Below are 22,620 nucleotides of genomic sequence, written 5' to 3'. Positions count from 1 at the left end.
AACCATCGGGAAGATGCATGGCAATGGCTGGAGGAACGTCCTACATTCCGTAGGCCGAAGGAAACAGGGTGGTGGACAGACTAGCAGATAGTGGACTCCAGTGGGGACTGCCAACGACTCGGAGACCAAAGAAACCAAGGAGCAGGAGACGGATACAGACAAAGCCTTATCCAGGACACAGCTCGGTAGGTAGACGGAGAAGACACTTAGCTTCCACCGGAGGGGGAGACTCAACGGGATCTAGATTCAGCTGCCTAGAAAGGAATGCCCGCTCCGAGGGAGAGGATGACACTGGGGTCGCTCCTTCGGAGGGGAAGAGATCATCCGCTCCATGCATCCCTTGGTGGAGGCGATCCATGAAATGGAGCAAGATGCGACTGGACGGACAGAAGACACGAGAACAGACACTCAGGACTCACATTCCTGAACGGTGGCTGATCAGGCGGTAGAGATTGCAGCTCATCGCTAAAGGGGCACGCAAGTTGATACACCCCTTTACCTATTGTTTTGTTTTTTATTTGTACACAATGTTCTCTTGATCTTCCAGGTTGATTGGGTGGGAATGTGTTACATACCCGCTGCACGGATTGCAGTAGTAGGTGAAAGAGGGGGGGGGGGGGTTCCACGGGAGGGCGACAGACCTTCTCCGCCGACAGTCCTGTTTCTGTGGAAGATGGGACTGAAGGGGGGGGGGTGAGGGGGGAGTTATGCGTGTTTTCAGTTTGGGGGAGTTGAGGGTCTGAATGGGGAGGGGGGGAGACAGGGAGGGGGAGGGAACGGGACATGTCGGAAAGGTCACATATGCCGAACTACAGGACACTCCACTAGCAAACAGCCAGAACACCGCTCACAGCAGGTCATGGAGGGATGCAGGGTAGACACATGGAGCAGAGACAGGACCTAGAGGGGCTCACAATACTAACATGGAACATGAATGGGCTAGGCAGTAGGATCAAACGAGGCCTGGTGAACGCGCACATCAAAAGGGTCGATCCGGTTATCGTGTTGCTACAAGAAACACACCTTATGGGTAGCAATTGCAGTTTGCTAGCGAGAGGGCAATACAAAGTCCTAGCACATGCGGGATTCACCAAAGGCTCGAGAGGGGTGGCTATACTGATAAGGAAGAACCAACCGTTCCGGGTAGTATGGACCGGGGCAGACCCACAGGGGACATATGTAGGGTACGGGGCACGTGGAAGAGGAAAGAATACACAATAGTATCTGAAAGAAACACGTTAGTGTTAGATTCCTTACCTTAGAATATCCCCAGGCGTCAGTCTGGATCCGGAAACTTTTGCGTAGCAGTACCCTTGCGCGTCGGTAGGCGTCGTCTGCAGGCGTCCCCTGCGGCTCCGCGCCCGTCGTTGGCGTCGTGCGCCGTGATGACGTTGCTGGAGTACATAGACGCCGCCTCCGCGCGCTGACGTCAGTTCTTCTTTTTTCCGCGCCAGTGGACGCAGATCTGAAGAGCGGTACCCGGTCTTTTGACCAAGTTTATTATAACTATATCTATCTTTTGTGCCTGGTAGGATGCCCGGTTTCAAAAACTGTGACGGTTGTGACCGCACGATGTCGGTCACGGACCATCACCGACTCTGTCTCCGGTGCCTGGGCCCCGACCACGACGTTGACTCCTGTGTCGATTGCCGGGCTCTGACTAACAAAGCTAGGCGGGAGCGGTCCCGCAAGCTACTCGAGCTCCGGGTGTCGGCCCCACGTCGAGAACGGTCTCGGTCCGGCCGGAGGTCCAGGGAGCGTTCGAGGGAGCGGTCGCGGAGCCGCGCCGGGCGCTCCGGAAGTCGACATCACTCGTCGAGTTCATCAGGTAAGAAACATAAGAAGTCGGGGCGTCGTCATTGTACCCCCGACTCCCCCCCCCCGACGCTCGCGCGATGCGGCCGGGGGTTCGGGTGACCCCGACCCTACGACTCCGCGGGAGTTGCCGGCGCGGCCTGCCCCATACCCTCAGGTCCCTGGGCAAGGTGCGACGCCTGAGGAGATAGAGGCGTTCCTCATGGCCATGAGGGCCCTGTCTCCTCCGGAGGGTTCCACGGCGCCTACGGGCCCAGTGAACCCGTCCGGGGACCCTAGCGGTTCAGCTGACCCTACCTCGACGCCGTCGGGTGCTCCGGCGCCACCGACGGCGCCGATCCCGGCGCCGCTAGGGCCTTCGGGGTCGACGCCGGATGGACGTCAAACCACTCCGGCGCCGATTCCATCGGGGTTGCCCCCGACGCCGTCCCCGCGCGACGCCGGTTCCTCTGTGCCGGCTTCGGGCGGCACCGGGGCTCCGGCGCCGGCTCCGGGCGGCGCCGTCCCCATACCCTCACCGAATCCGGACGCGGAGTCGGACCGGCGTCGCTCTACGCCGGGCTCGACGCCGATGGGGCCTGTCGACCCCGTGGAGCCGGTCTACATGGTTGACACCGACTATGATGGTGATGTGGAGTACGGTGAGGGCTGGGAGGGGTCTGAGGATCTCTGTCACGTGAGTGCCAGGATGACATGGACTGGACAGGTGATTTGGGGGACGCCAGTGGGTTGGATGACTCTCCTCACCCTGGCTTTGTCTCTCCTCCTTCCGTGGCATCGGAGGAGGGAGCTTCTTATTCAGTGGTGTTGATGAGGGCTGCCAAGGCCTTACACCTTGAGCTCCCCGTCGCGGCCGTGAGGCCTAACATCCTCACTGAGGTCTTCAAACCGCGGTCATGCCCACAGGAGCCTCTGCTGCCGTTTAACGAAGCCTTATCAGACGTTCTGTTGGGCACGTGGTCCAGGCCCTCTTCAGGTGCGCCTGTTGATCGGAACGTGGCCAGACGCCACCGTCCTTGTCCGGACGACCCCAAGTTCCTGTCCACCCACCCCACCCCTGAGAGTCTGGTGATCCAGGCCTCTACCTCCCAGTCCGCATTTCCGTCGGCCCCGCCCGACCGGGAATCCAAGAGGTATGACCAGTATGGCAAGAAGGTCTTCTCGTCCCTGAGTTTAGGACTGTGGTCTTGCAACACCGCTTGCCTCTTGGGCCGCTACACCCACTCTGTGTGGGATACGGTCGCGGAACTGCTGCCAGAATGCCCCATGGAGGTGCGGGCAAAACTCGGCAAAGCTGTAGCTGAGGGCCGAGATGCAGCTAAATATTCTATTCGATGTGGTCTTGATACGACCGACTCGCTAGGCAGAGCGATGTCCACGGCGGTGGCGATTCGTCGCCACGCCTGGTTGAGATCCGCCAATTTTTCGGCAGATGTCCAGAATACTTTGATGGACATGCCGTTCGATGGCTGTCACCTGTTTGGTGACAAGGCGGACCACGCGCTGGAACGCTTCAAGGACTCCAGGGTCACAGCAAAGTCCTTGGGTCTCTCGACCCAGCGCCAGCAAACGGGTTCGTTTCGCTCCTTTCGTGGCCACGGAAGGGGCGTCCCCACACGTGCTGCCAGCCACGCACCGCAACAATCATTTCAACGCGGTGGCGGCCGTGGAAACCGCCGTGGAGGCGGTCGGGGTCAACGGCGGGGTCAGGCCACATCCCCCCGCAGCATCTGCCTCAAAATCCTCCTAGTCCGTGCTTTCAGGCCCACGTGACGCCAGTGGGTGGCAGGGTTCGCCATCACCACGCCCGCTGGTGCACGATCACATCGGACAGGTGGGTGCTGCAAATCGTCCGAAGGGGCTACTCCCTCCCCTTCGAGACCACTCCTCCAGCCATGCCACCGCAGAACCACCGTGTGTCGGGGGACCACTTGCAACTTCTGCAGGAGGAAGTTACGGCCCTCTTGGCCAAGGGGGCCATCGAGCGCGTTCCTGGGCCAGAAGTAGGACGTGGTTGCTATTCCCACTACTTTCTGGTACCCAAGAAGGACAAAGGGGGCCTACGTCCTATCTTGGATCTCAGGACCGTCAACGGCTTCCTCCGGAAGGAGAAGTTCAAGATGTTGACTTTTGCTCAGGTCTTGGCTGCTCTAGACCCGCAAGACTGGATGGTAGCGTTGGACTTGCAGGATGCGTATTTTCACATCCCTGTCCTGCCGGCCCACCGGCGTTACCTGCTGTTCACGGTAGGCCAGGAGCACTTTCAGTTTATCGTGCTCCCCTTCGGCCTTACCAGCGCCCCACGGGTGTTCACAAAGGTGTTGGCGGTGGTCGCAGCCCATCTGCGCAGGTTGGGGGTTTCAGTCTTCCCCTACCTAGACGACTGGTTGTTGAAGGCGGGCTCGCCCCATACAGTCGTCCACCACCTCCAGATGACGGCAGACCTCTTGCACGGCCTGGGGTTCTCCATCAATGTGCCGATATCACACCTGTGTCCCTCTCAAAAGCTCCTTTTCATCGGAGCGGTTCTGGACTCGGCGCAGTTTCGGGTTTATCCTCCGGAACGGCGGGTCCGGGATATTCAGGCTTTGATTCCCATCTTTCAGCCGCTATCCCGGATTTCGGTCAGGTTGACGCTGTGGCTGCTGGGGCTGATGGCTTCCTGCATCCTTCTGGTGCATCACGCCCGGTGGCGGATGCGGGCTCTGCAGTGGGACCTGAAGTTTCAGTGGGCCCAGCATCAGGGCAACTTGTCCGACCACGTCTTGATCTCGGAGGGCACTGCGAGACAATTGCAGTGGTGGCTTACGGACCGCGATTGGGTCAGAGGCAGATCCCTCTCCCTTCCCCAACCGGAGCACGTTGTCGTGACGGACGCGTCCCTCCAGGGCTAGGGAGGCCACTTGGGAGAGGCGGAGATCAGGGGCATCTGGTCTCCGGCGGAGTCCCGGCTCCATATCAACCTGTTGGAGCTGCGGGCGATTCGTCTAGCACTGAAGGCATTCCTCCCCTTTGTCAACGGGAGTGTAGTGCAGGTGTTCACAGACAACACCACCGCCATGTGGTACTGCAACAAACAAGGCGGGGTGGGGTCGTGGACCCTTTGCCAGGAGGCTCTGCGCCTCTGGCAGTGGCTGGAACGTCAGGGGGTGACTCTGACGGTTCAACACCTGGCAGGTTCTCTGAACGCCAAGGCGGACGAACTCAGCCGTCGGTGCTTGATGGATCACGAATGGCATCTGAACTCGGACGTGGCGCAAGGCCTCTTTCAGAAATGGGGAGAGCCTTGGTTAGATCTATTCGCCACAGAAGAGAACGCGCAATGTCATCAGTTCTGCGCGTTGGAGTTTCCAAGACGGCACTCGCACGGCGACGCCTTTCGGCGCGAGTGGAGTTGCGGTCTGTTATACGCCTTTCCGCCTATACCACTTCTGCCCAGAGTGCTGAAGACGATCAGGCGCAACCGGGCCCAAGTTATCCTTGTGGCTCCGGACTGGGCTCGAAGGTACTGGTATCCCGAGCTACTCAGCATGTCAGTCGGTCCCCCGATCTGCCTGCCCCTTCAGGAGGACCTTCTGTCGCAGCAGCAGGGGACGGTCCTCCACCCGAACCTGTCCAGTCTCCACCTCCATGCTTGGAGATTGAGCGGCGGCAGTTGAGGCCATTTGACTTGCCTCCTGAAGTCTGTGATGTAATTCTGGCAGCCAGGCGTCCCTCCACAAAGTCGGTATACGCCTGTCGGTGGAACAGATTTGTGGCATGGTGCACAGCAAAGGCTGTGGATCCTCTCTCTGCCCCTCTTTCCGAGGTTCTTCTGTTTCTTCTCTCTCTTGCCCAGCAGGGCTCTGCTCTGGGCACTATCAAGGGCTACCTTTCGGCCCTTTCAGCCTTTCTCAGGCTTCCTGATCAGCCTTCTTTGTTCAAGTCCCCTATTGTAACGAGATTCTTGAAGGGCATCACACACATGTATCCTCCTGTTCCGTTTGTGATGCCTCAGTGGGACTTGAACCTGGTTCTAACCTTTTTGATGTGTGCTCCCTTTGAGCCCCTTCATTCTTGCCCTCTCCGTCTTCTGACTTTAAAGACGGCTTTCCTGGTTGCCATCACCTCTGCCAGGAGGGTGAGTGAGCTCCAGGCTCTTTCTGTCCAACCTCCTTTCTTGTCCATCCATCCTGACAAGGTGGTTCTGAGGACTAGACCTTCTTTCCTGCCCAAAGTAGTTTCTGCTTTCCACATCGGGCAGTCCATCACCCTCCCTTCCTTCTTCCCGCCTCCGCATCCTTCAAAGGATGAAGAGCGGCTCCATCGTCTGGACCCAAAACGTGCGCTTTCATTTTACATGGATCGCACACGCCAGTTCCGGGTGGATGACCAACTGTTTGTTGGCTACGTGGGTGCGAAGAAGGGACGGGCGGTACATAAACGGACCATCTCTCGATGGGTCGTTCTCTGCATCAAAGCGTGCTACTCTTTGGCTCGGAAGGAGCCTCCTGTTGGGCTGAGGGCCCATTCCACTCGGGCCACGGCGGCTACTACTGCCCTGGGCCGGGGAGTCCCCTTGCAGGACATTTGCCAAGCGGCTACGTGGGCCTCGCTGCACACCTTTGCGAGGCACTACTGCCTGGACAGCCAAGTCCGGAGGGATGGCTTCTTTGGCCGTTCTGTCCTCCAGGACTTTCTGGTGTAGTATTGTATTGGTTCGCAGACCCACCACCGGGGTTGGTATTGCTGGGGTATCTATTCTAAGGTAAGGAATCTAACACTAACGTGTTTCTTTCAGATGAACAAGTTACTTACCTTCGGTAACGATATATCTGTAAGAAACATTAGTTAGTGTTAGATTCCTTACCGAACCCACCCATCCTCCCCGTTCTGCGAACTGATACCTAGGGTTAAGGACATCCCTTTCAGGGCCCTAGTTTCAAATGGCACCAGTGTTGGTTCTCTCATGGCTCTGCGTCTTCTGGCGCGGAAAAGCTGTGTACAAAGAACTGACGTCAGCGCGCGGAGGCGGCGTCTATGTACTCCAGCGACGTCATCACGGCGCACGACGCCAACGACTGACTCGGAGCCGCAGGGGACGCCTGCAGACAACGCCTACCGACGCGCAAGGGTACTGCTACGCAAAAGTTTCCGGATCCAGACTGACGCCTGGGGATATTCTAAGGTAAGGAATCTAACACTAACTAATGTTTCTTACAGATATATCGTTACCGAAGGTAAGTAACTTGTTCGTCAGCCTATGCACCGCCTAAACTACAGGCAGCCACACTGAAAGGAGTGGCAGAGGTTCTACTCCATACATCAGATACTATACAGGAGTTGGGGGGGGGGGGGATTTTAATGACATAATGGTCCTGACCCTTGATAGAACAGGAGACCGGGTCAGAGACCAGACCCCGACCCCCCTCTCTAACATGATAAAGGCTATAGGACTAACAAATATCTGGAGGTGGCTCCACCCGGAAGAAAGGTCATATTCCTTCTTCTCAAGTGCACATAAGGTTTACTCTAGATTAGATTATATCTTTTTGGCCCGACATGCTGTAGCAAGGGATGACTCCGCTGAGTACAAAGCGAGGGGAATATCGGACCATTCTCCGCTTGTGGTTAGGGTGGGGAGAAGGATTCAGCGGCAGGGGTCCTGGAGGTTGTCAGCCTGGGACCTGCAGAACCCGAGGTGTTGAAAGGCCTTAGGGCTGATGTCAAAGTCTGCATAGCAGAAAACGAGGGTTCGGTCTCATTCAAAGTGGTCTTATGGGAGGCCTTTAAGGTAGTCATGAGAGACAGGGCCCAGAATAGGCTAGCAGAGGCGACACAAGAGGTACAGAGAGCTGGCGACCACTGGAATCCCGAATATTACAGCAAGAAAGGGAATATCAAGAGAGTAAAGCCACGGGGTCTCTCCGTCAGCTAACGGACACTCAAAGTCAGTATAGAGATCTGGTAACGGGAGAGGTAACAACGCAGGCGATGGCGACTTTACACCGGCTATATGACATAGGAGACAAATCTGGTAAATTATTGGCATGACTGAGCAGGAGGGAGAGGGATGCTCAGTGGATTGAGCAAGTGCGAGACACTCATGGGAACCTGACGGGATCCGACGTCCAGATTGCAGAGGCGTTTGCCATGCACTACCAGACATTCTATGAGGCAAGGGATCTGGGCACCCAGGAAGATGCCCTGAAATATATGGAGCACCTTGATCTCCCAGGGCTTGCTGACCCGGATCTTAAAGACCTGGAGGCTCCCATCACGCTGGAAGAGGTCAGAAAGGCCCTGGCTAAACTATGTGTCGGGAAGGCCCCTGGCTCGAATGGGTTCCTGGCAGAGTTCTTTAAGACAACGGCTGACCTTCTGGCTCACCATCTGCTGGGTCTCTTTGAGGGGGTACGCCAGGAAGGGGAACTTCCTCCAGACCTTCGCATGGCCACGATCATCCCAATTTTCAAGGAAGGTAAACCGCTGGAGGAATCCACCTCTTACCGTCCTATTTCTCTCCTAAATATCGAGGTGAAACGACTGGCGACGATACTTGCGCTTATATTGCGGAGGGTCATACCAGACCTGGTCCATTTGGACCAAACAGGATTTCTCCGAGGCAGGGCAACGAGATTTAACCTTAGGCGTTCCCATAACTGGCTCCAGGAGGTGAGTAGAAGGCGAGACCTTTATTGGTTCCTCTCGCTTGACGCTGAAAAAGCGTTCGACGTGGTCCATAGGCCCTTCCTAGAGTCGGCCATGGTGCGGCTAAGCTTTGGTCCCAATTTCCGGCAATGGGTACAACTACTCTATACAGACCCTAGAGCAAAGGTCAGGGTAAATAGGATTACATCGGGGGACTTCCCAGTGCGCTGGGGAACTAGTCAGGGATGCCCTCTGTCCCCCTTGCTCTTCACGTTGACGATTGAGGTTCTGGCAGCGACAGTCCGGCAACATCCAGACATCAGAGGTTTTCAGCTGGGGCCACTAGATGCCACAGAGGAAAATATCCCTCTACGGGGATGATGTCCTCCTTTATATAACACGCCCAGAAACGACGATACCAGTGCTCTTCTCAGAGTTGGAACGGTATGGGGCGCACTCGGATATAGGATTAACTGGCATAAGTCGGTCCTATATGACCCATGGGGCCAAGAGCAGTGGTCGAACCTCCCAGACAGGTTGCAGACGACAACAGAGGGCTTTACATACCTGGGAGTGTTTATGGCGTTGGATAAGACCACCTCGTATGATAGGAATGTCGGACAGATAATACGGAACTTCGTGGAGGACGCGACTAGGTGGCGGCTCCTACCCCTCACACTCCTAGGTCGAGTGGCTATGTTCAAGATGATGACGCTGCCCAAGCTCCTGTACGCGTTTCAGAACGAATATTACTCTTGCCCGAAGGGTGTTCAAGGAAATAAATTCAGAAGTCCGCACATATCTTTGGCTTGGTAAGCAGCCTGGGGTAGCCCTGTCGACCCTACAGAGTCACCAATATAGCGGGGGGATTTCACTTCCCAGCGTTGAAGCCTACTATTGGGCTGAACACTTGGTAGTCATCAATGGCTGGTTTCATGCCCCGGCAGCGCATCCCCCGTACGCACTAGGGAGACACGCTGTGGGTATCCGCTCATACAACTACTATCTATACGGGGGCCGGGGGGGGGGGGGGGGGGGAGATTTCTTCCCGCTACTAGGCTCACATTGGTGCTATGGCAAAGAGCAAACGGGATCCTAGGCTGGGGAAGGAGACCCACCAGACACCCTTGTGGCACTGTACTTGGCTGCAAGACCTGAATAAAGTGAAAGGGTTCAAGAGGTGGGATGATATCAGGATCTCGACGCTAGGAGACGTGATTGCGAAAGGGGAACTGAAGTTGATCCCAGCCCTAAAGACAGAATTTGGCCTGCTCCCCATGCAATACTTTAAATCTGTGCAGCTGCGACATGCGTGGCGGGCAGAGGAGATCCCTGCGGATGCGCTCCTGCAGTATGCACCTCTGGAGGGCCGCCTATTGCAAGAATAAATACCTGAGAGAGCGGTGTCACTCACATATAGGACTCTTATGAATAACATGCCAGGTGACCTAGGGGCCCTTACACGTAAATGGGAGAAATATGTGGGCGAAATGGATGAAGTAGATTGGGACACTGTACTCGTGCATCCACGAGAAGTAGCAATTAAATCCAGGTTAAGGCTTATACAATTTAATGTCCTCCACAGGACTTATTTTGATAGGGAACGCTAGCATAAAATGGAAAAGATAGGAGATACGAACTTCCTCAGATGCGGCCGAGAAGGGGGGGGACTTCTTCCACACACCCTCTGGGCATGTCCACAGATTCATGTATACTGGGGGAAGATTCTGAGAGAACTGGGTGAGATACTGGAAGCTCCCCTGCCAGCGGATCCAAAAATGGTCCTACTAGGTATGACCAACGATGTAGATCTTGCCCGCCCGCTGCTGATCTTTTTGGTCCTGGCCTTGGTGGTAGCGAAAAAAGATGTAGCTAAGTACTGGGGGACAGCTACGACACCAAGGTTAGAGGAATGGAGAAGAGGCCTGGACCTTTATATGGCTGCTGAAAGGGGTACGTACAAGGCGCGGGGCTGCCCTAAAAAAATTCAGTTTGGAGTAAATGGAGAAAATATCATGGCCTTGATGGGGGTCTGTGAGGAGAAATGCGGGAAGAAGGTCCGTATACAATTAAGGGGGAGCCGAGGGAATTCTGGTAAGGTATGGCAGATCTGGACACTGATAATGTTAGGACAATGGAGTGGAATGATCACTGAAATAATAATTGTACTGGTGAGGCTGGGGGGGTGGTGGGGTGAAAGGCGGGATATGTTGACCTTTGATGACATGATTGTTTTGTTGCAATATGATAAAATGCAAATAAAAATATATTTTTTTTTTAAATTGAGGAAGTGGGTGGAACATAAAGTGCAGAAATAGAAGATAATATTTTTTCCTTACAGGTACCCTGTTGGCTGAGCTGCGGGAGTATAACTTGGAACAGCAGAGGCGGCTGCAATGTGAAGCCATCTCACCTGACTGCCTTCCTGAGGACCAGCCTCAGACTACTAAATTAAAAGGCAAAATGCAAAGCAGGTAAGTGCTGCCTCACGCGCTCCCATAGTCTCCACTAGCAATGTGAAATAGAGGTATCTATTGCAAACGTAAAAGTTCTAGGGCTTACTCTGGTAGCCTCACTATTACTTGCACATTCCTGTGAATCCTCATGCACGGGAATGTGCAACCAAGTTGCAGCTCTTGTATTGCAATCCCATGTATGTGCAGACCAGCTTGACTTGATTCAGAGGTTGTCTGAGTTGGTTTTCATTTTAATTGATTGGATTGGTGTAGCCATGAGCGGAAACCGGACAAAATGTTGATATTCAAGGTGCACTTGTTTATTGTTTAAGACTAAGTTTTGAAATTGCCATTTTCTGTTCCTGGGACAGTGCACCAAACTAATTGTCCAGGAGTTTTTTTTGGCATATAGAATTTCTACTCGAAGTAAAATTACTATCCAAATAGAAATTGAAAGTTAACAGACTCCACTGGAAAATGTTCCTTCAACCTGGTTTCTAAATTCAGTAGCGTATATTTCAAATTTTACTGCAAAGGTTTTTTTGCTGCTCTATGAGAACAGGAGGGGAGTCCACCACTTCATGGTTTGGTCTGCCTATTGCTTCCATTTGAGTCCATTTATCTGCAACGAATGATCCTTTTAAGCAGATTGAAATACAAACACACACACACCCACAGAGCGGGTAAGAAATTAAGGCGATGCACGCCAATTGCCATCCTAACCTGATCGTAGTCTTCCTGATTATATTGAAATGTCTTCATCGCCCTTCATTTGGGAACCATCCTCTATAGAAACGAAAAATTGAAGTAACTGTCAACTCTCACCCAGAAAATGAACAACCCCAACCATGCCGGCGGTCACCTCCAGAGCCCCATCTTCACTAACTTCAAGAGCATCACAATGGACAAGCCCACACTTCTCATACGGATCGGCTGTGTCCTTTTCCATTTCATCCTACCCATCCCACGCCACCACTAAACTGCACCCACTAAATTCTCCAGATGAAACTGAAATAGGATCTCGAAAGAGATGTACCACGGAACTCGTAGGCCACCAATGACACCACCACAACCCATCAACTTCAATCCCTGGATCACTACAACCTCAACTAAGACAAGAAAGGAAGCAATCTGGTATACAAAGCGATTCGAACCCTCCAAATGATACTTCTGTCAACTTGAACGCAGATGGAGACAGACACACTACAACATCGATGAAATCTCCTTCAAATTGTACCTTGATCAGATCTGATCTGCTAAGCATTCAGCTCTCCGCGAACAACAGCGCCAAATAAATGTTTTCCATTGTGAAGGATGTCCCCTCACTGACTGCAAGCTCCACACTCCTCACCCCCTCGCAGGACCTCTGCACCCTGCTCCCTGAATTTTACAGCAGCAAGATCTTCAACAACTTAGAGCCCCAGCCTGACATTTCTACCCTTGCTGCCAAGGTACCCATTAAGTCACACCCTCCTGAACCCCCCCCCCCCCCTCCCCCCCCCCAAACCCCACCCCCAACCATCAACCCTCAAACCGTGACCACCTGGCACCACTTCGGACACAGCAACAGCCATGGGGGTCAGTATGCTTGTGAGCCCTATCGAGCTCCTGCCTCTACCACTCCATGGGAAGAAGTGTGGCGCAGCGGCCAGGGTGCCTGATTGCAGACCACAGTGTTCACGGTTCAATCCCCGGCTCCGGCGGCAGGTTAGCCCAGCACCATGTGACTCTGGGCAATAGCTTGCTTAATCTTCCCGACGGCACCCTGAGCCGGACACCGGAGGTAGCTGGGACACTGGCCAAATACCACCCAATCTCTTTGCTACCCTACAAACATCCTGAAGAAGCTAGCCAACCACCTTAACGATAATCGCATCTTTGGCCCAACTCCATCTGGATTCAAGCCAAACCACAGTGCCAGGACTTACCTCATTGCTGCAACAGATTACATCCGGATCATCATGGGTAGAGAAGACACCTCAGGCCCCATCCTATTTAAACTCTCCTCTGCCTTCTACAGTCTCACCCCATCCTCATCTGACATCTTCATGAAGCCGGCATACAAGGACCCATGGTGGATCTGCATCTTAATCCGAGACCACACCCAGTCAGTCAGTCAGCCTGGCCCCCGACACCTCACCCAGTCAGTCAGCCTGGCTCCGACACCTCATTCCCTGCCAGACTCATCTGCTGGGTATTGCGTCTCTGACCATCTCTGTCACAATGCATAGGGCAGCCTAAGTCCTAGACCTATAGCTCCCCACCCTGGAGGTCAAGACCAGTGTTCTTATGAAAGTCATTCAGTCGGTGCAAACATCCAGGGAGCCTCTCTTAAATTTTAACAAGGCCCTTACATATACCTGGGCCATACCTTGCTCTGGTTCTCTAGACAAGCGCTCCCCCACCCCCTCTCCTCCCTCAAATCCCACCCCCCCTCCCCCCCCCCCCCCCCCCACCCTCGGCAGCCGCCAGATGGCACAATGCCACTGTCCTGCCCGACCCTGAATGTTTCATCTCAGCACCCCTCTCCTGAAAACGTTTCCTTTCTACTCCCTGCGATAGTGCCAAAATGGGTGTACACGTTCGGGTGAAAAAAAGCCCACAAGCTTGGCGCTTTGATCAATGAAAGCCAGCCGCCTGCTGGGCGCTGTCACCACACCCTTTAGGATTTGGTATCTCAGGGCTCCGACTGTATCTGAAGATCTTCGAATTGTCCTCGTCCAGGCCATACAGGGCGGTCGTAACACAACCAAGTTCACAATTCGTTGTGGCTTAAATGCCACAGATTTCATCGGGCTGGCCATTGGCACCAGTGTTGCCGTTCACTGCCAATATTCACTGCAATCCACCTACTTTTCAGGAAATGCCCAGTCATCCCTCACCTCATAAACATACCGTTCTACAGGACTCTCCTGTATGGGGACAAGGCAGACTCCACACTAAAGCAGTTCAAGGACTGAAGGGCACGGCACACTCCCTAGGCAGGTCTGTCCTTCCTAGCCAACCTAATCAAACTTAACACTAGCCAAGCCAACCTTCACCAGGTACCCAGCAGTTTTGCAGTCTTGGCCTCCCCCCTAGTCAAATTCAACGGACTTGACCTCCCACCCCAGCACCACCTGTCAAAACACCTTTAGCAGAGCACAGACATCTTGTGGGAGGCATGATAAGACGATTTTTGAGGGATTGTTAAGGCATCACATCAGACGGTTGATTCTGCAAATTGTTTGTGAAGGCTACCCTACCCTTCCTTTCACACCACCATACCTTCCTGTGTCGTGGCCCCGCCCCTCCCACCCGCCATCCCGCACAAACCCCCCCAAGTGACTAAGGAAGGGCCATCTCTGTTTTGCTGCAAGCCCTTTCTGCCAAAGGGGCTATCAAGAGTGTGTCCACGTCCGAAGTAGGACTTGTTGCAGTGTGCAACTTTTACAAAGTTGCCACTTTGTTACCCAAAGTCTCCTGTGCATGATTACAGTTGCACACGCAGTCTGTCCCCGAGACAGCTTTCTGCTGTCCTGGGAAGACATGTAAACGACTCCCAGGAAAGGACACAATAGAAGCCTGTGTAGTGTAGAGATGTTACATCTCCCTGGCAGGGAGCCACACTGGTGTTGGCCCAAAAGGCGACCTTCAAAGATAAAGTATCCTTGAAGGGCAAATAGAAAACTCTTGGAAGAGGGGCTGTTTTATTGACCGCCTGTAAATCAGGATAGAGAGGAGAAATCAATTATGAAACCGGTTTTCCACAGACGTGTAGCTCCCTTGGTATCCACACCTCTGGATTGGGCTAGGGAGATATCTGGGATATCTAGATACCACACTTTGCAGGAAGTAGTCACCCGTAGGGAGGGGCCCTAAGAGCCCATTGGCTTGTAACTGCCATCTTTCCTGCAGGCATTTTCTGGCCAAAAATGACACACCTAGTACTCAAATCTCATTTGACTGGAGCAGGGGCCCTGCAGGACCAAGGACCCGGCGAAGAGAGGCTGCATCAACAAAGAATGCACCTGCTGTACCTGGTGGCACGCAAAGGAAAAGTGACTGTCTGGTCGACTCCTGAGCCCAGCCGAAGCAAGAGACTTCAGGAGTTAGTTGGTTGACCTGTTTGCAGCACAGGGCCGCAACAGCTGAAGAAGCCTGCTGGGCGAGTTGCTAGCCCATTGTAAGAGGCTGGCTTAGGATATGGTGCCCACTTATTCAAGTGGTGCACCTTGCACTAATCCAGGCAACCCTTATTGTGACTTTATTGGTCTTTGATAACCATAGAAAGCTCTCAGTGGTAGCTCTGGAAAACACCCTTCAGGCTTATCTTGAATGTGTGTTAAGCATCTTGTTTTACAAGTTCAATCTATAGTGTAAGTTCGATAAAAAAGAAACCACACGGTGTTTAGCAAAAATAAGTATATTTTTTTGAAAGAGATCAAGAGGGAGGTCGCAGAGTCAACACCATCACTCCTCTTTGAAGTCTTTTTGGTAAGTCAAAGCACAAAGAGAAGGTGAAGAAGCACCGCAGCTCTTCGCGTTCTCCCTGTCCGTTGGCTCATGCAGAAGGTACTCGTCCAGCTCTGCCCTTGGAACCTGTTGGGTCGGCTCAGAGCTTCCTTCCTGGGAGCTGGAGCGACCCCAGACCAACTTTGTAGTTTTTACGAAGCCCTCCACTCCATCTTTGGGTAGCCCGATCCTGCTGGCACGCCTTAGGGACCCACGGACCCGGCTGGTGTGTTCTAGGCCTTCGATGCTGGCGGGTTTGCAGGGATCAAGGCTTGGATCCGGATCGGCGTCGGTCGACTTTACAACACCTCCTCCAGGGCCAAATCCATTGATGACACCTCCACCCCCTCCGACTCTGGTTGTGACCCCAACCAGCGTCTGCCCCAGTCTACCCCTCGACATGGACACTGAGCTGGACCGGCGTTGACTGACTGGTACTTTTGTACCTCTGTTCTACCGTCATGTGTTTCCTATTGCCCTGAGTGGCAACCAAAAGAGGGTGAGGAGGACTGAGATGGGTCTTGGACCCTCTGGCTCACCAGTTGGAAGAACCAGACTCAAGAGAGGAATTGGGTGCGGCCAGTGGTCTGGTCACTTCCCCAGACCTTGGCATGCTTTTTCCTCCTATTGTCTCTAGGGAGGATGGAGCCTCTTACGCTGTGGCGTTGCATAGTGCAGCTGAGGACTTGAACCTTGAGCTTCCAACAGTGGCGGTCAGGACTAACCTCCTGACTGAGGTGCTTCAACTGGCAGAGGCCTCTCCGGAGCCCATGCTGCCGTTCATTGAGGCCCTCACAGACATTCTTCTGGGCACTTGGTCCAAGCCCAGCACAGGGGCCCCGGTGCAAAGGATGATTGCCCAACACCGCCCGGCCGACCCCATTTGCCTGTCCCAACACCCTACCCCCGAGAGCTTTGGTTTTCCAAGCCTCAACTTCCAAGGGCGCATTCCCTACCACACCACCTGATAGGGAATCCAAGAAGCTGGATCCCCTTGGGAAGATGTTTTCTTGCGCCAGCTTAGGACTGCGGTCGGTGAACACAGCCTGTCTCTTGGGCTGTTATGCCTACTCTGTGTGAGATACAGTTGCGCAGGTGCTGCCACAGTGCCCGGAGGAGGCCTGGGATGTGTTTTCCTGTGCAGTGGTTGAGGGTAGAGATGTAGCTAAGTTCGCCATAGGATGTGGGCTGGGCACCGCCAACTCGCTAGGCAGGACGATTTTAACGTCATTAGCCCTAAGACTCTACGCCTGGCTGAGGTCCACTGGCTTCTCGGGTGATGTCCAATCTACACTTTTGGACATGCCCTTTGATGGCCGTCACTTGTGTGGTGACAGAGCGGACAACGCGCTACATCGCTTTAAGGGCTACAGCCAGATCCTTGGTCCTCACTACCACCTCTCGCCCAGCGCAGTCTGCTTTTTGCCTCTCTCGTGGCTACGGGAGGGGTGCCCCACCACGTTCCACCCAGAGCCACAGGCCTGGGCAAGCTACCCAATCTCTGCGCGCCTGGCGCCGTGGGACCCAGTGTCGTGGGTCTGGGGGCCAGCAGGCAGGCCAGTCCACCAGGGCCCTCTCTGCAGCAGCCTCTAAACCAGGGGTCCCCAAACCGGTCCTGGAGGGCCGGATCCATGCCAGATTTTTAAAATAACTACATGTATCTCAATGGGGATATCCGAAAAATCTGGCATGGATCCGGCCCTCCAGGACCGGTTTGGAGACCCCTGCTCTAAACCTTCCTAGTCAGACTTTTCAGGGCCACCAGTTGCCAGTGGGCAGCAGCATTTGCCATCACCTCCCCCTCTGGCACAACATCACGTCAGACAGGTGGGTTTACAGATAGTCTGAAGGGGCTACTCCCTCCACTTTGAGACTGCTCCTTTCTCCATGCCACCTGTTTTCCATTGCATGTCTGAGGATCATTTGGCCCTTTTTTGTCAGGAAGTTGCGACTCTTGGCCAAGGGAGCCATTGAGGGAGTCCCTGTGACAGAAGTAGGTCGTGGTTGTTGTTCCCACTATTTCCTGGTGCCCAAGAAGGACCAAGGCCTGCGTCCTATTTTGGATCTCGGGGACGTCAACCGCTTCCTCCGGAAGGAGAAGTTCAAGATGTTAACTTTAGCTCAGGTCTTGTCCGCCCTTGACCCTGGGGACGGGATGGTAACGTTGGACTTGCAGATCTGAAAGAAACAGGTTAGTATTAGATTCCTTACCTTAGAATACCCCCAGGCGTCAGACTGGATCCGGAAACGTTTGCGTAGCAGTACCCTCGCGCGTCAGTAGGCGTCGTCTGTGGCTCAGTGTCTGGCATCGAGGGCGCTGGGATGACATCGCTGGAGTACTTAGGCGCCGCCCTCGCGCGCTGATGTCAGTTCCTATTTTTTCCGCGCCAGCAAGCGCCGATCCGGGAACAGTGGTACCCTTAGTCCCTTTTTGACGAGACTTTTTGGATCATTTTTCGAACACCAACGACTCCGATGCCGGTAGGGATGCCCGGGTTTAAGCCCTGCGTGGACTGCAACCGACTGATGTCGGTTACCGATCCCCCATCACAGGTGTCTTCATTGCCTGAGACCCGACCACGATGACAAGTGGTGCCCCGACTGACGGGCCTTGACGTCGAAGGCTAGGCGGGAGCTGTCCCGTAGGCGCCTCGAGCTCCGGCTGTCGGCCCTGCGCCGCTCGAGGTCCCGGTCTGGAAGGAGGTCTAGGGACTGGTCGCAGGGCCGGAGTCATCATAGCTCGGCGAGTCAATACCATTCGTCGGGCTCCAAGTCCTCAGGTAAGATGCACAAGAAGTCGAAGAGGCTACATCGCTCTTCTGACTCCCCACGCGTCTCCACCGGAGCCGCAGGTGTCGCGGCCTGCTCCATACCCGCCGGTCCCTGGGCAGAACGCGATGCCGGAGGAGATCGATGCCTTCCTCATGGCCATGAGGTCGCTCTCTCCTCCGTCTGGTTCCGCGGCGCCTTCGGGCCAAGCCCCGACTGGGATCCCAAGCGGGCCGGGTGCTTCGGCGCCGTCTACGACTTCGGACCCAACGCCGTAAGGTCCCGCTGGATCCGGTTCCGGGTCGCCGCTGGTCGACCTTAAGACCCCCGCCGGCGTCGCCCCCTAGGGTGTCATCCCCGGCGTCGTCCCTGCACAACGCCGTCCCTGGTCTACCCCTCGGTCCGGATCCGCCGCGCCGGCCGAAGCAGAGTACTTCGAGGATCTGGGTCCATCTTTTACACCTGAATTTCAGGACATGGACGTCGAGGGGGACTGGGGAGGTCTGAGAACCCCCTGGCACGTGAGTGCCAGTCATTTCAGGACTGGACACTGGAACTAGGGGAAGCCAGTGGCCTGGATACCTCCCCAGACACTGATTTTTTTCTCCCCTCCTACCGTGGCTATGGAGGAGTGGGCTGCTTATAGTGTGGTGCTGATGAATGCAGCCAAGGCCTTGGCTCTTGACTCCCCGTCGCAACAGTGAGGTCTAACATCCTCACAGAGGTCCTTAAACCGCAGGCAAGCTCACCAGAGCCTCTACTGCCGTTTAATATGGCTCTGCCGGACGTCCTGTTGGGCACTTGGTCCAGGCCCACTACAGGTCCCCCTGTAGATGGGAACATCGCTAGGCCCCACCGCCCAGCTCCGGGCGACCCTAGTTTCTTGTCCACCTACCCCACTCCCGATAGCCTGGTCATCCAGGCCTCCACTTCCCAATCCGCATTCCCGACGGCACCACCAGATCGGGAATCCAAGAGGTATGAACAGTACGGAAAGATTTTCTCCTCCCTTAGTTTGGGGTTGCGGTCGGTCAACACCACATGCCTCTTGGGCCGTTACACCCAATCGTTGTGGGATATGGTTGCGGCCGTGCTGCCCGAGTGCCCGGAGGGAGCCCGGGCGAAGCTCGCTCAAGCCCTCGCGGAGGGAAGAGACGCAGCGTGGTACTCTATACGATGTGGACTGGATACCACGGACTCGCTAGGAATAGCGATTTCCACGTCTGTGGTGGTTCGCCACCACGCCTGGCTGAGGTCCGCCACCTTTTCGGCCGATGTCCAAAACACCCTTATGGACATGCCGTTTGATGGCAGCCACCTCTTTGGTGGCAAGACAGATCATGCGCTGGAATGCTTCAAGGACTCCAGGGCTACGGCCAAGTCCTTGGGCCTGTCGGCCCTGTGTCCGCAATCTTCTGCCCAGCGCTCCTTTCGTGGCCACGGAAGGGGTGCTCCCACATGTCCTGCCAGCCACGGGCCGCAGACTAACATTCAGCGCGGTGGCGGACGTGGTTACCATCGCAGCGGTAACCAGGGACAATGGCGCGGCCAGTCCACATCCACCGCGCAGCATCCGCCTTAAAGCCTTCCTAGTCAGAGCTTTCAGGCCCATTTAATGCCAGTGGGGGGCAGGGTTCGCCATCTCCTCCACTGGCGCACCATCACATCGGACAGGTGGGTGCTGCAAATCGTACGAAGGGGCTACTCTCTCCCCTTCGAGACGACCCCTCCAGCCATGCCACCGCAGTACCACTGCGTGTCGGGGGATCACTTGCAACTTCTGCAAGAGGAAGTTTCGGCCCTCTTCTTTCCAAGGGGGCCACTGAGCGCGTTCCTGGGCCAGAAGTAGAACATGGTTGTTACTACCACTTCATTCTGGTTCCCAAGAAGGGCAAAGGCGGCCTACGCCCTATCTTGGACCTAAGGAACGTCCACAGCTTCCTCCGGAAGGAGAAGTTCAAGATGCTGACTTTGGCTCAGGTCTTAGCTGCCCTGGACCCAGGAGACTGGATGGCAACGTTGGACTTGCAGGATGCATATTTTCACATCCCCGTCCTGCCGTCCCACCGGCACTACCTGCGGTTCATGGTAGGCTGCGAGCACTTTCAGTTTACCGTGCTCCCCTTCGGCCTTACTAGCGCCCCATGGGTGTTCACGAAAGTGATGGCTGTGGTCGCAGCTCATCTGCGCAGGTTAGGGGTTTCAGTCTTCCCCTACCTAGACGACTGGTCGTTGAAGGCAGGCTCGCCCCAGACAGTAGTCAGCCACCTCCAGACTACGGCCCACCTCCTGCACTTGCTGGGGTTCTCCATCAATGTGCCGAAGTCACACCTGTGTCCCTCTCAGAAGCTCCTCTTCATCGGAGCGGTTCTAGACTCAGCGCAGTTTCGGGTTTATCCTCCGGAACAGCAGTTTTGGGATATTCAGGCTCTGGTTCCGATCTTTCAGCCGTTATCCCGAGTCTCGGTCAGGTTGATGCTGCGGCTTCTGGGGCTGATGGCCTCCTGCATCAAGCCAGGTGTCGGATGCGGGCTCTGCAGTGGGACCTGAAGTTTCAGTGGGCCCAGCATCAGGGCAACTTGTCAGACCATGTCTTGATCTCGGAGTGCACTGCAAGACAGTTGCAGTGGTGGCTCACGGACCGCGATTGGGTCAGCGGCAGATCCCTCTCCCTACCCCAACCGGAGCACGTAGTTGTGACGGACGCGTCCATCCAGGGCTTGGGTGGGCCACATGGGAGAGGTGGAGTTTAGAGGCCTCTGGTCTCCGGCAGAGTCCTAACTCCACATCAACCTTCTGGAGCTGTGGGCGATCCGACCCTCTGTCCGGGGGAGTGTAGTGCAGGTGTTCATGGACAACACCACCGCCATGTAGTACTGCAACAAACAGGGCGGGGTGGGGTCGTGGACCCTATGCCAGGAGGCTCTGCGCCTCTGGCAATGGCTGGCACATCAGGGTGTGACCCTGGTGGTTCAACACCTGGCAGGTTCCCTGAACACCAGGGCGGACGAACTCCGCCGTCTGTGCATGATGGATCACAAATGGCGTCTGAACTCGGACGTGGCGCAAGGCCTCTTTCAGCAGTGGGGAGGGCCTTGGTTAGATCTATTCGCCACAGAAGAGAACGCGCAATGTCATCAGTTCTGTGTGTTGGAATTTCCAATGCGGCACTCGCTCATAGACTTTGTCGCGAGTGGAGCTGTGGTCTGTTGTACGCCTTTCCGCCTATACCACTTCTGCCCAGAGTGCTGAAGAAGATCAAGCACGACCGGGCACAAGTCATCCTTGTGGCTCCGGACTGGGTTCGAAGGTACTGGTATCCCGAGCTACTCAGCATGTCAGTCGATCCCCCGATTCGTCTGCCTCTTCAGGAGGACCTTCTGTCACAGCAGCAGGGGACGGTCCTCCACCCGAACCTGTCCAGTCTCCACCTCCATGCTTGGAGATTGAACGGCGGCAGTTGAGGCCTTTGACTTGCCTCCTGAAGTCTGTAATGTGATTCTGGCAGCCAGGCGTCCCTACACAAAATCTGTTTACGCCTGCAGGTGGAACAAATTTGTGGCATGGTGCACAGCAAAGGCTGTGGATTCACTCTCTGCCCCCCTTTCTGAGGTTCTCCTCTTCCTTCTTTCTCTTACCCAGCAGGGCTCTGCTCTGGGAACTATCAAGGGCTACCTTTCTGCCCTTTCCGCCTTCTTAAGGCTACCTGATCAGCCTTCTTTGTTCAAGTCCCCGATTGTTAATAGATTCTTAAAGAGCATCACTCATATGTTCCTTTCGTGATGCCTCAGTGGGACCTGAACCTTGTACTTACTTTTCTGATTTGGGCTCCCTTCGAGCCACTTCCCAACTGTCCTCTCCGTCTTCTTACCCTTAAGACTGCTTTCCTAGTTGCCATCACCTCTGCCAGGAGAGTGAGTCAGCTCCAGGCTCTTTCATCCAAGCCTCCTTGCCTTTCTGTCCATCCGGACAAGGTTGTGTTGCGGACAAGACCCTCTTTCCTTCCAAAGGTAGTCACAGCCTTCCACATTGGGCAGTCCATCACCTTGCCCACTTTCTTTCCGCCTCCGCATCCCTCTAAAGAGGAAGAGCGGCTCCACCGTCTGGACCCAAAACGTGCGCACTCATACTATCTGGATCGCACACGCCATTCCGGGTAGATGACCAACTCTTCGTTGGTTACGTGGGCGCTAAGAAGGGACGGGCGGTGCCCAAACGGATCATCTCTCGGTGGGTCGTGTTGTGCATCAAGGCATGCTACTCTTTGCCTAAGAAGGAGCCTCCTGTTGGGCTGAGGGCCCATTCCACTCTGGCCACGGCGGCTACTACTGCAGGACATCTGTCAGGCAGCTACGTGGGCCTTGCTGCACACGTTCGCAAGACACTACTGCCTGGACAGCCAAGTCCGGAGGGATGGCTTCTTTGGCCGTTCCGTCCTCCAGGACTCTCTGGTGTG

At 55.0% G+C, this 22,620-nt stretch overlaps 1 protein-coding gene across 2 annotated transcripts in view; it reads left to right on the top strand.

The window, feature by feature from the left end:
- The window catches only part of HUWE1 (HECT, UBA and WWE domain containing E3 ubiquitin protein ligase 1), a 1,800,886-nt gene that overhangs the window by 1,637,225 nt on the left and 141,041 nt on the right, over positions 1–22,620 (top strand). For both annotated transcript variants that reach the window (XM_086940169.1, XM_086940170.1), the window contains one exon: positions 10,787–10,919. In XM_086940169.1, the coding sequence (XP_086796295.1) occupies positions 10,787–10,919 (133 nt within the window). The remainder of the gene's footprint in view (positions 1–10,786; positions 10,920–22,620) is intronic.

The sequence above is a fragment of the Lissotriton vulgaris genome, chromosome 10 (assembly GCF_964263255.1).
Source record: "Lissotriton vulgaris chromosome 10, aLisVul1.2, whole genome shotgun sequence".
Classification (NCBI taxonomy): Eukaryota; Metazoa; Chordata; class Amphibia; order Caudata; family Salamandridae; genus Lissotriton; species Lissotriton vulgaris.
This window is presented reverse-complemented; position numbering and strand designations above follow the sequence as displayed.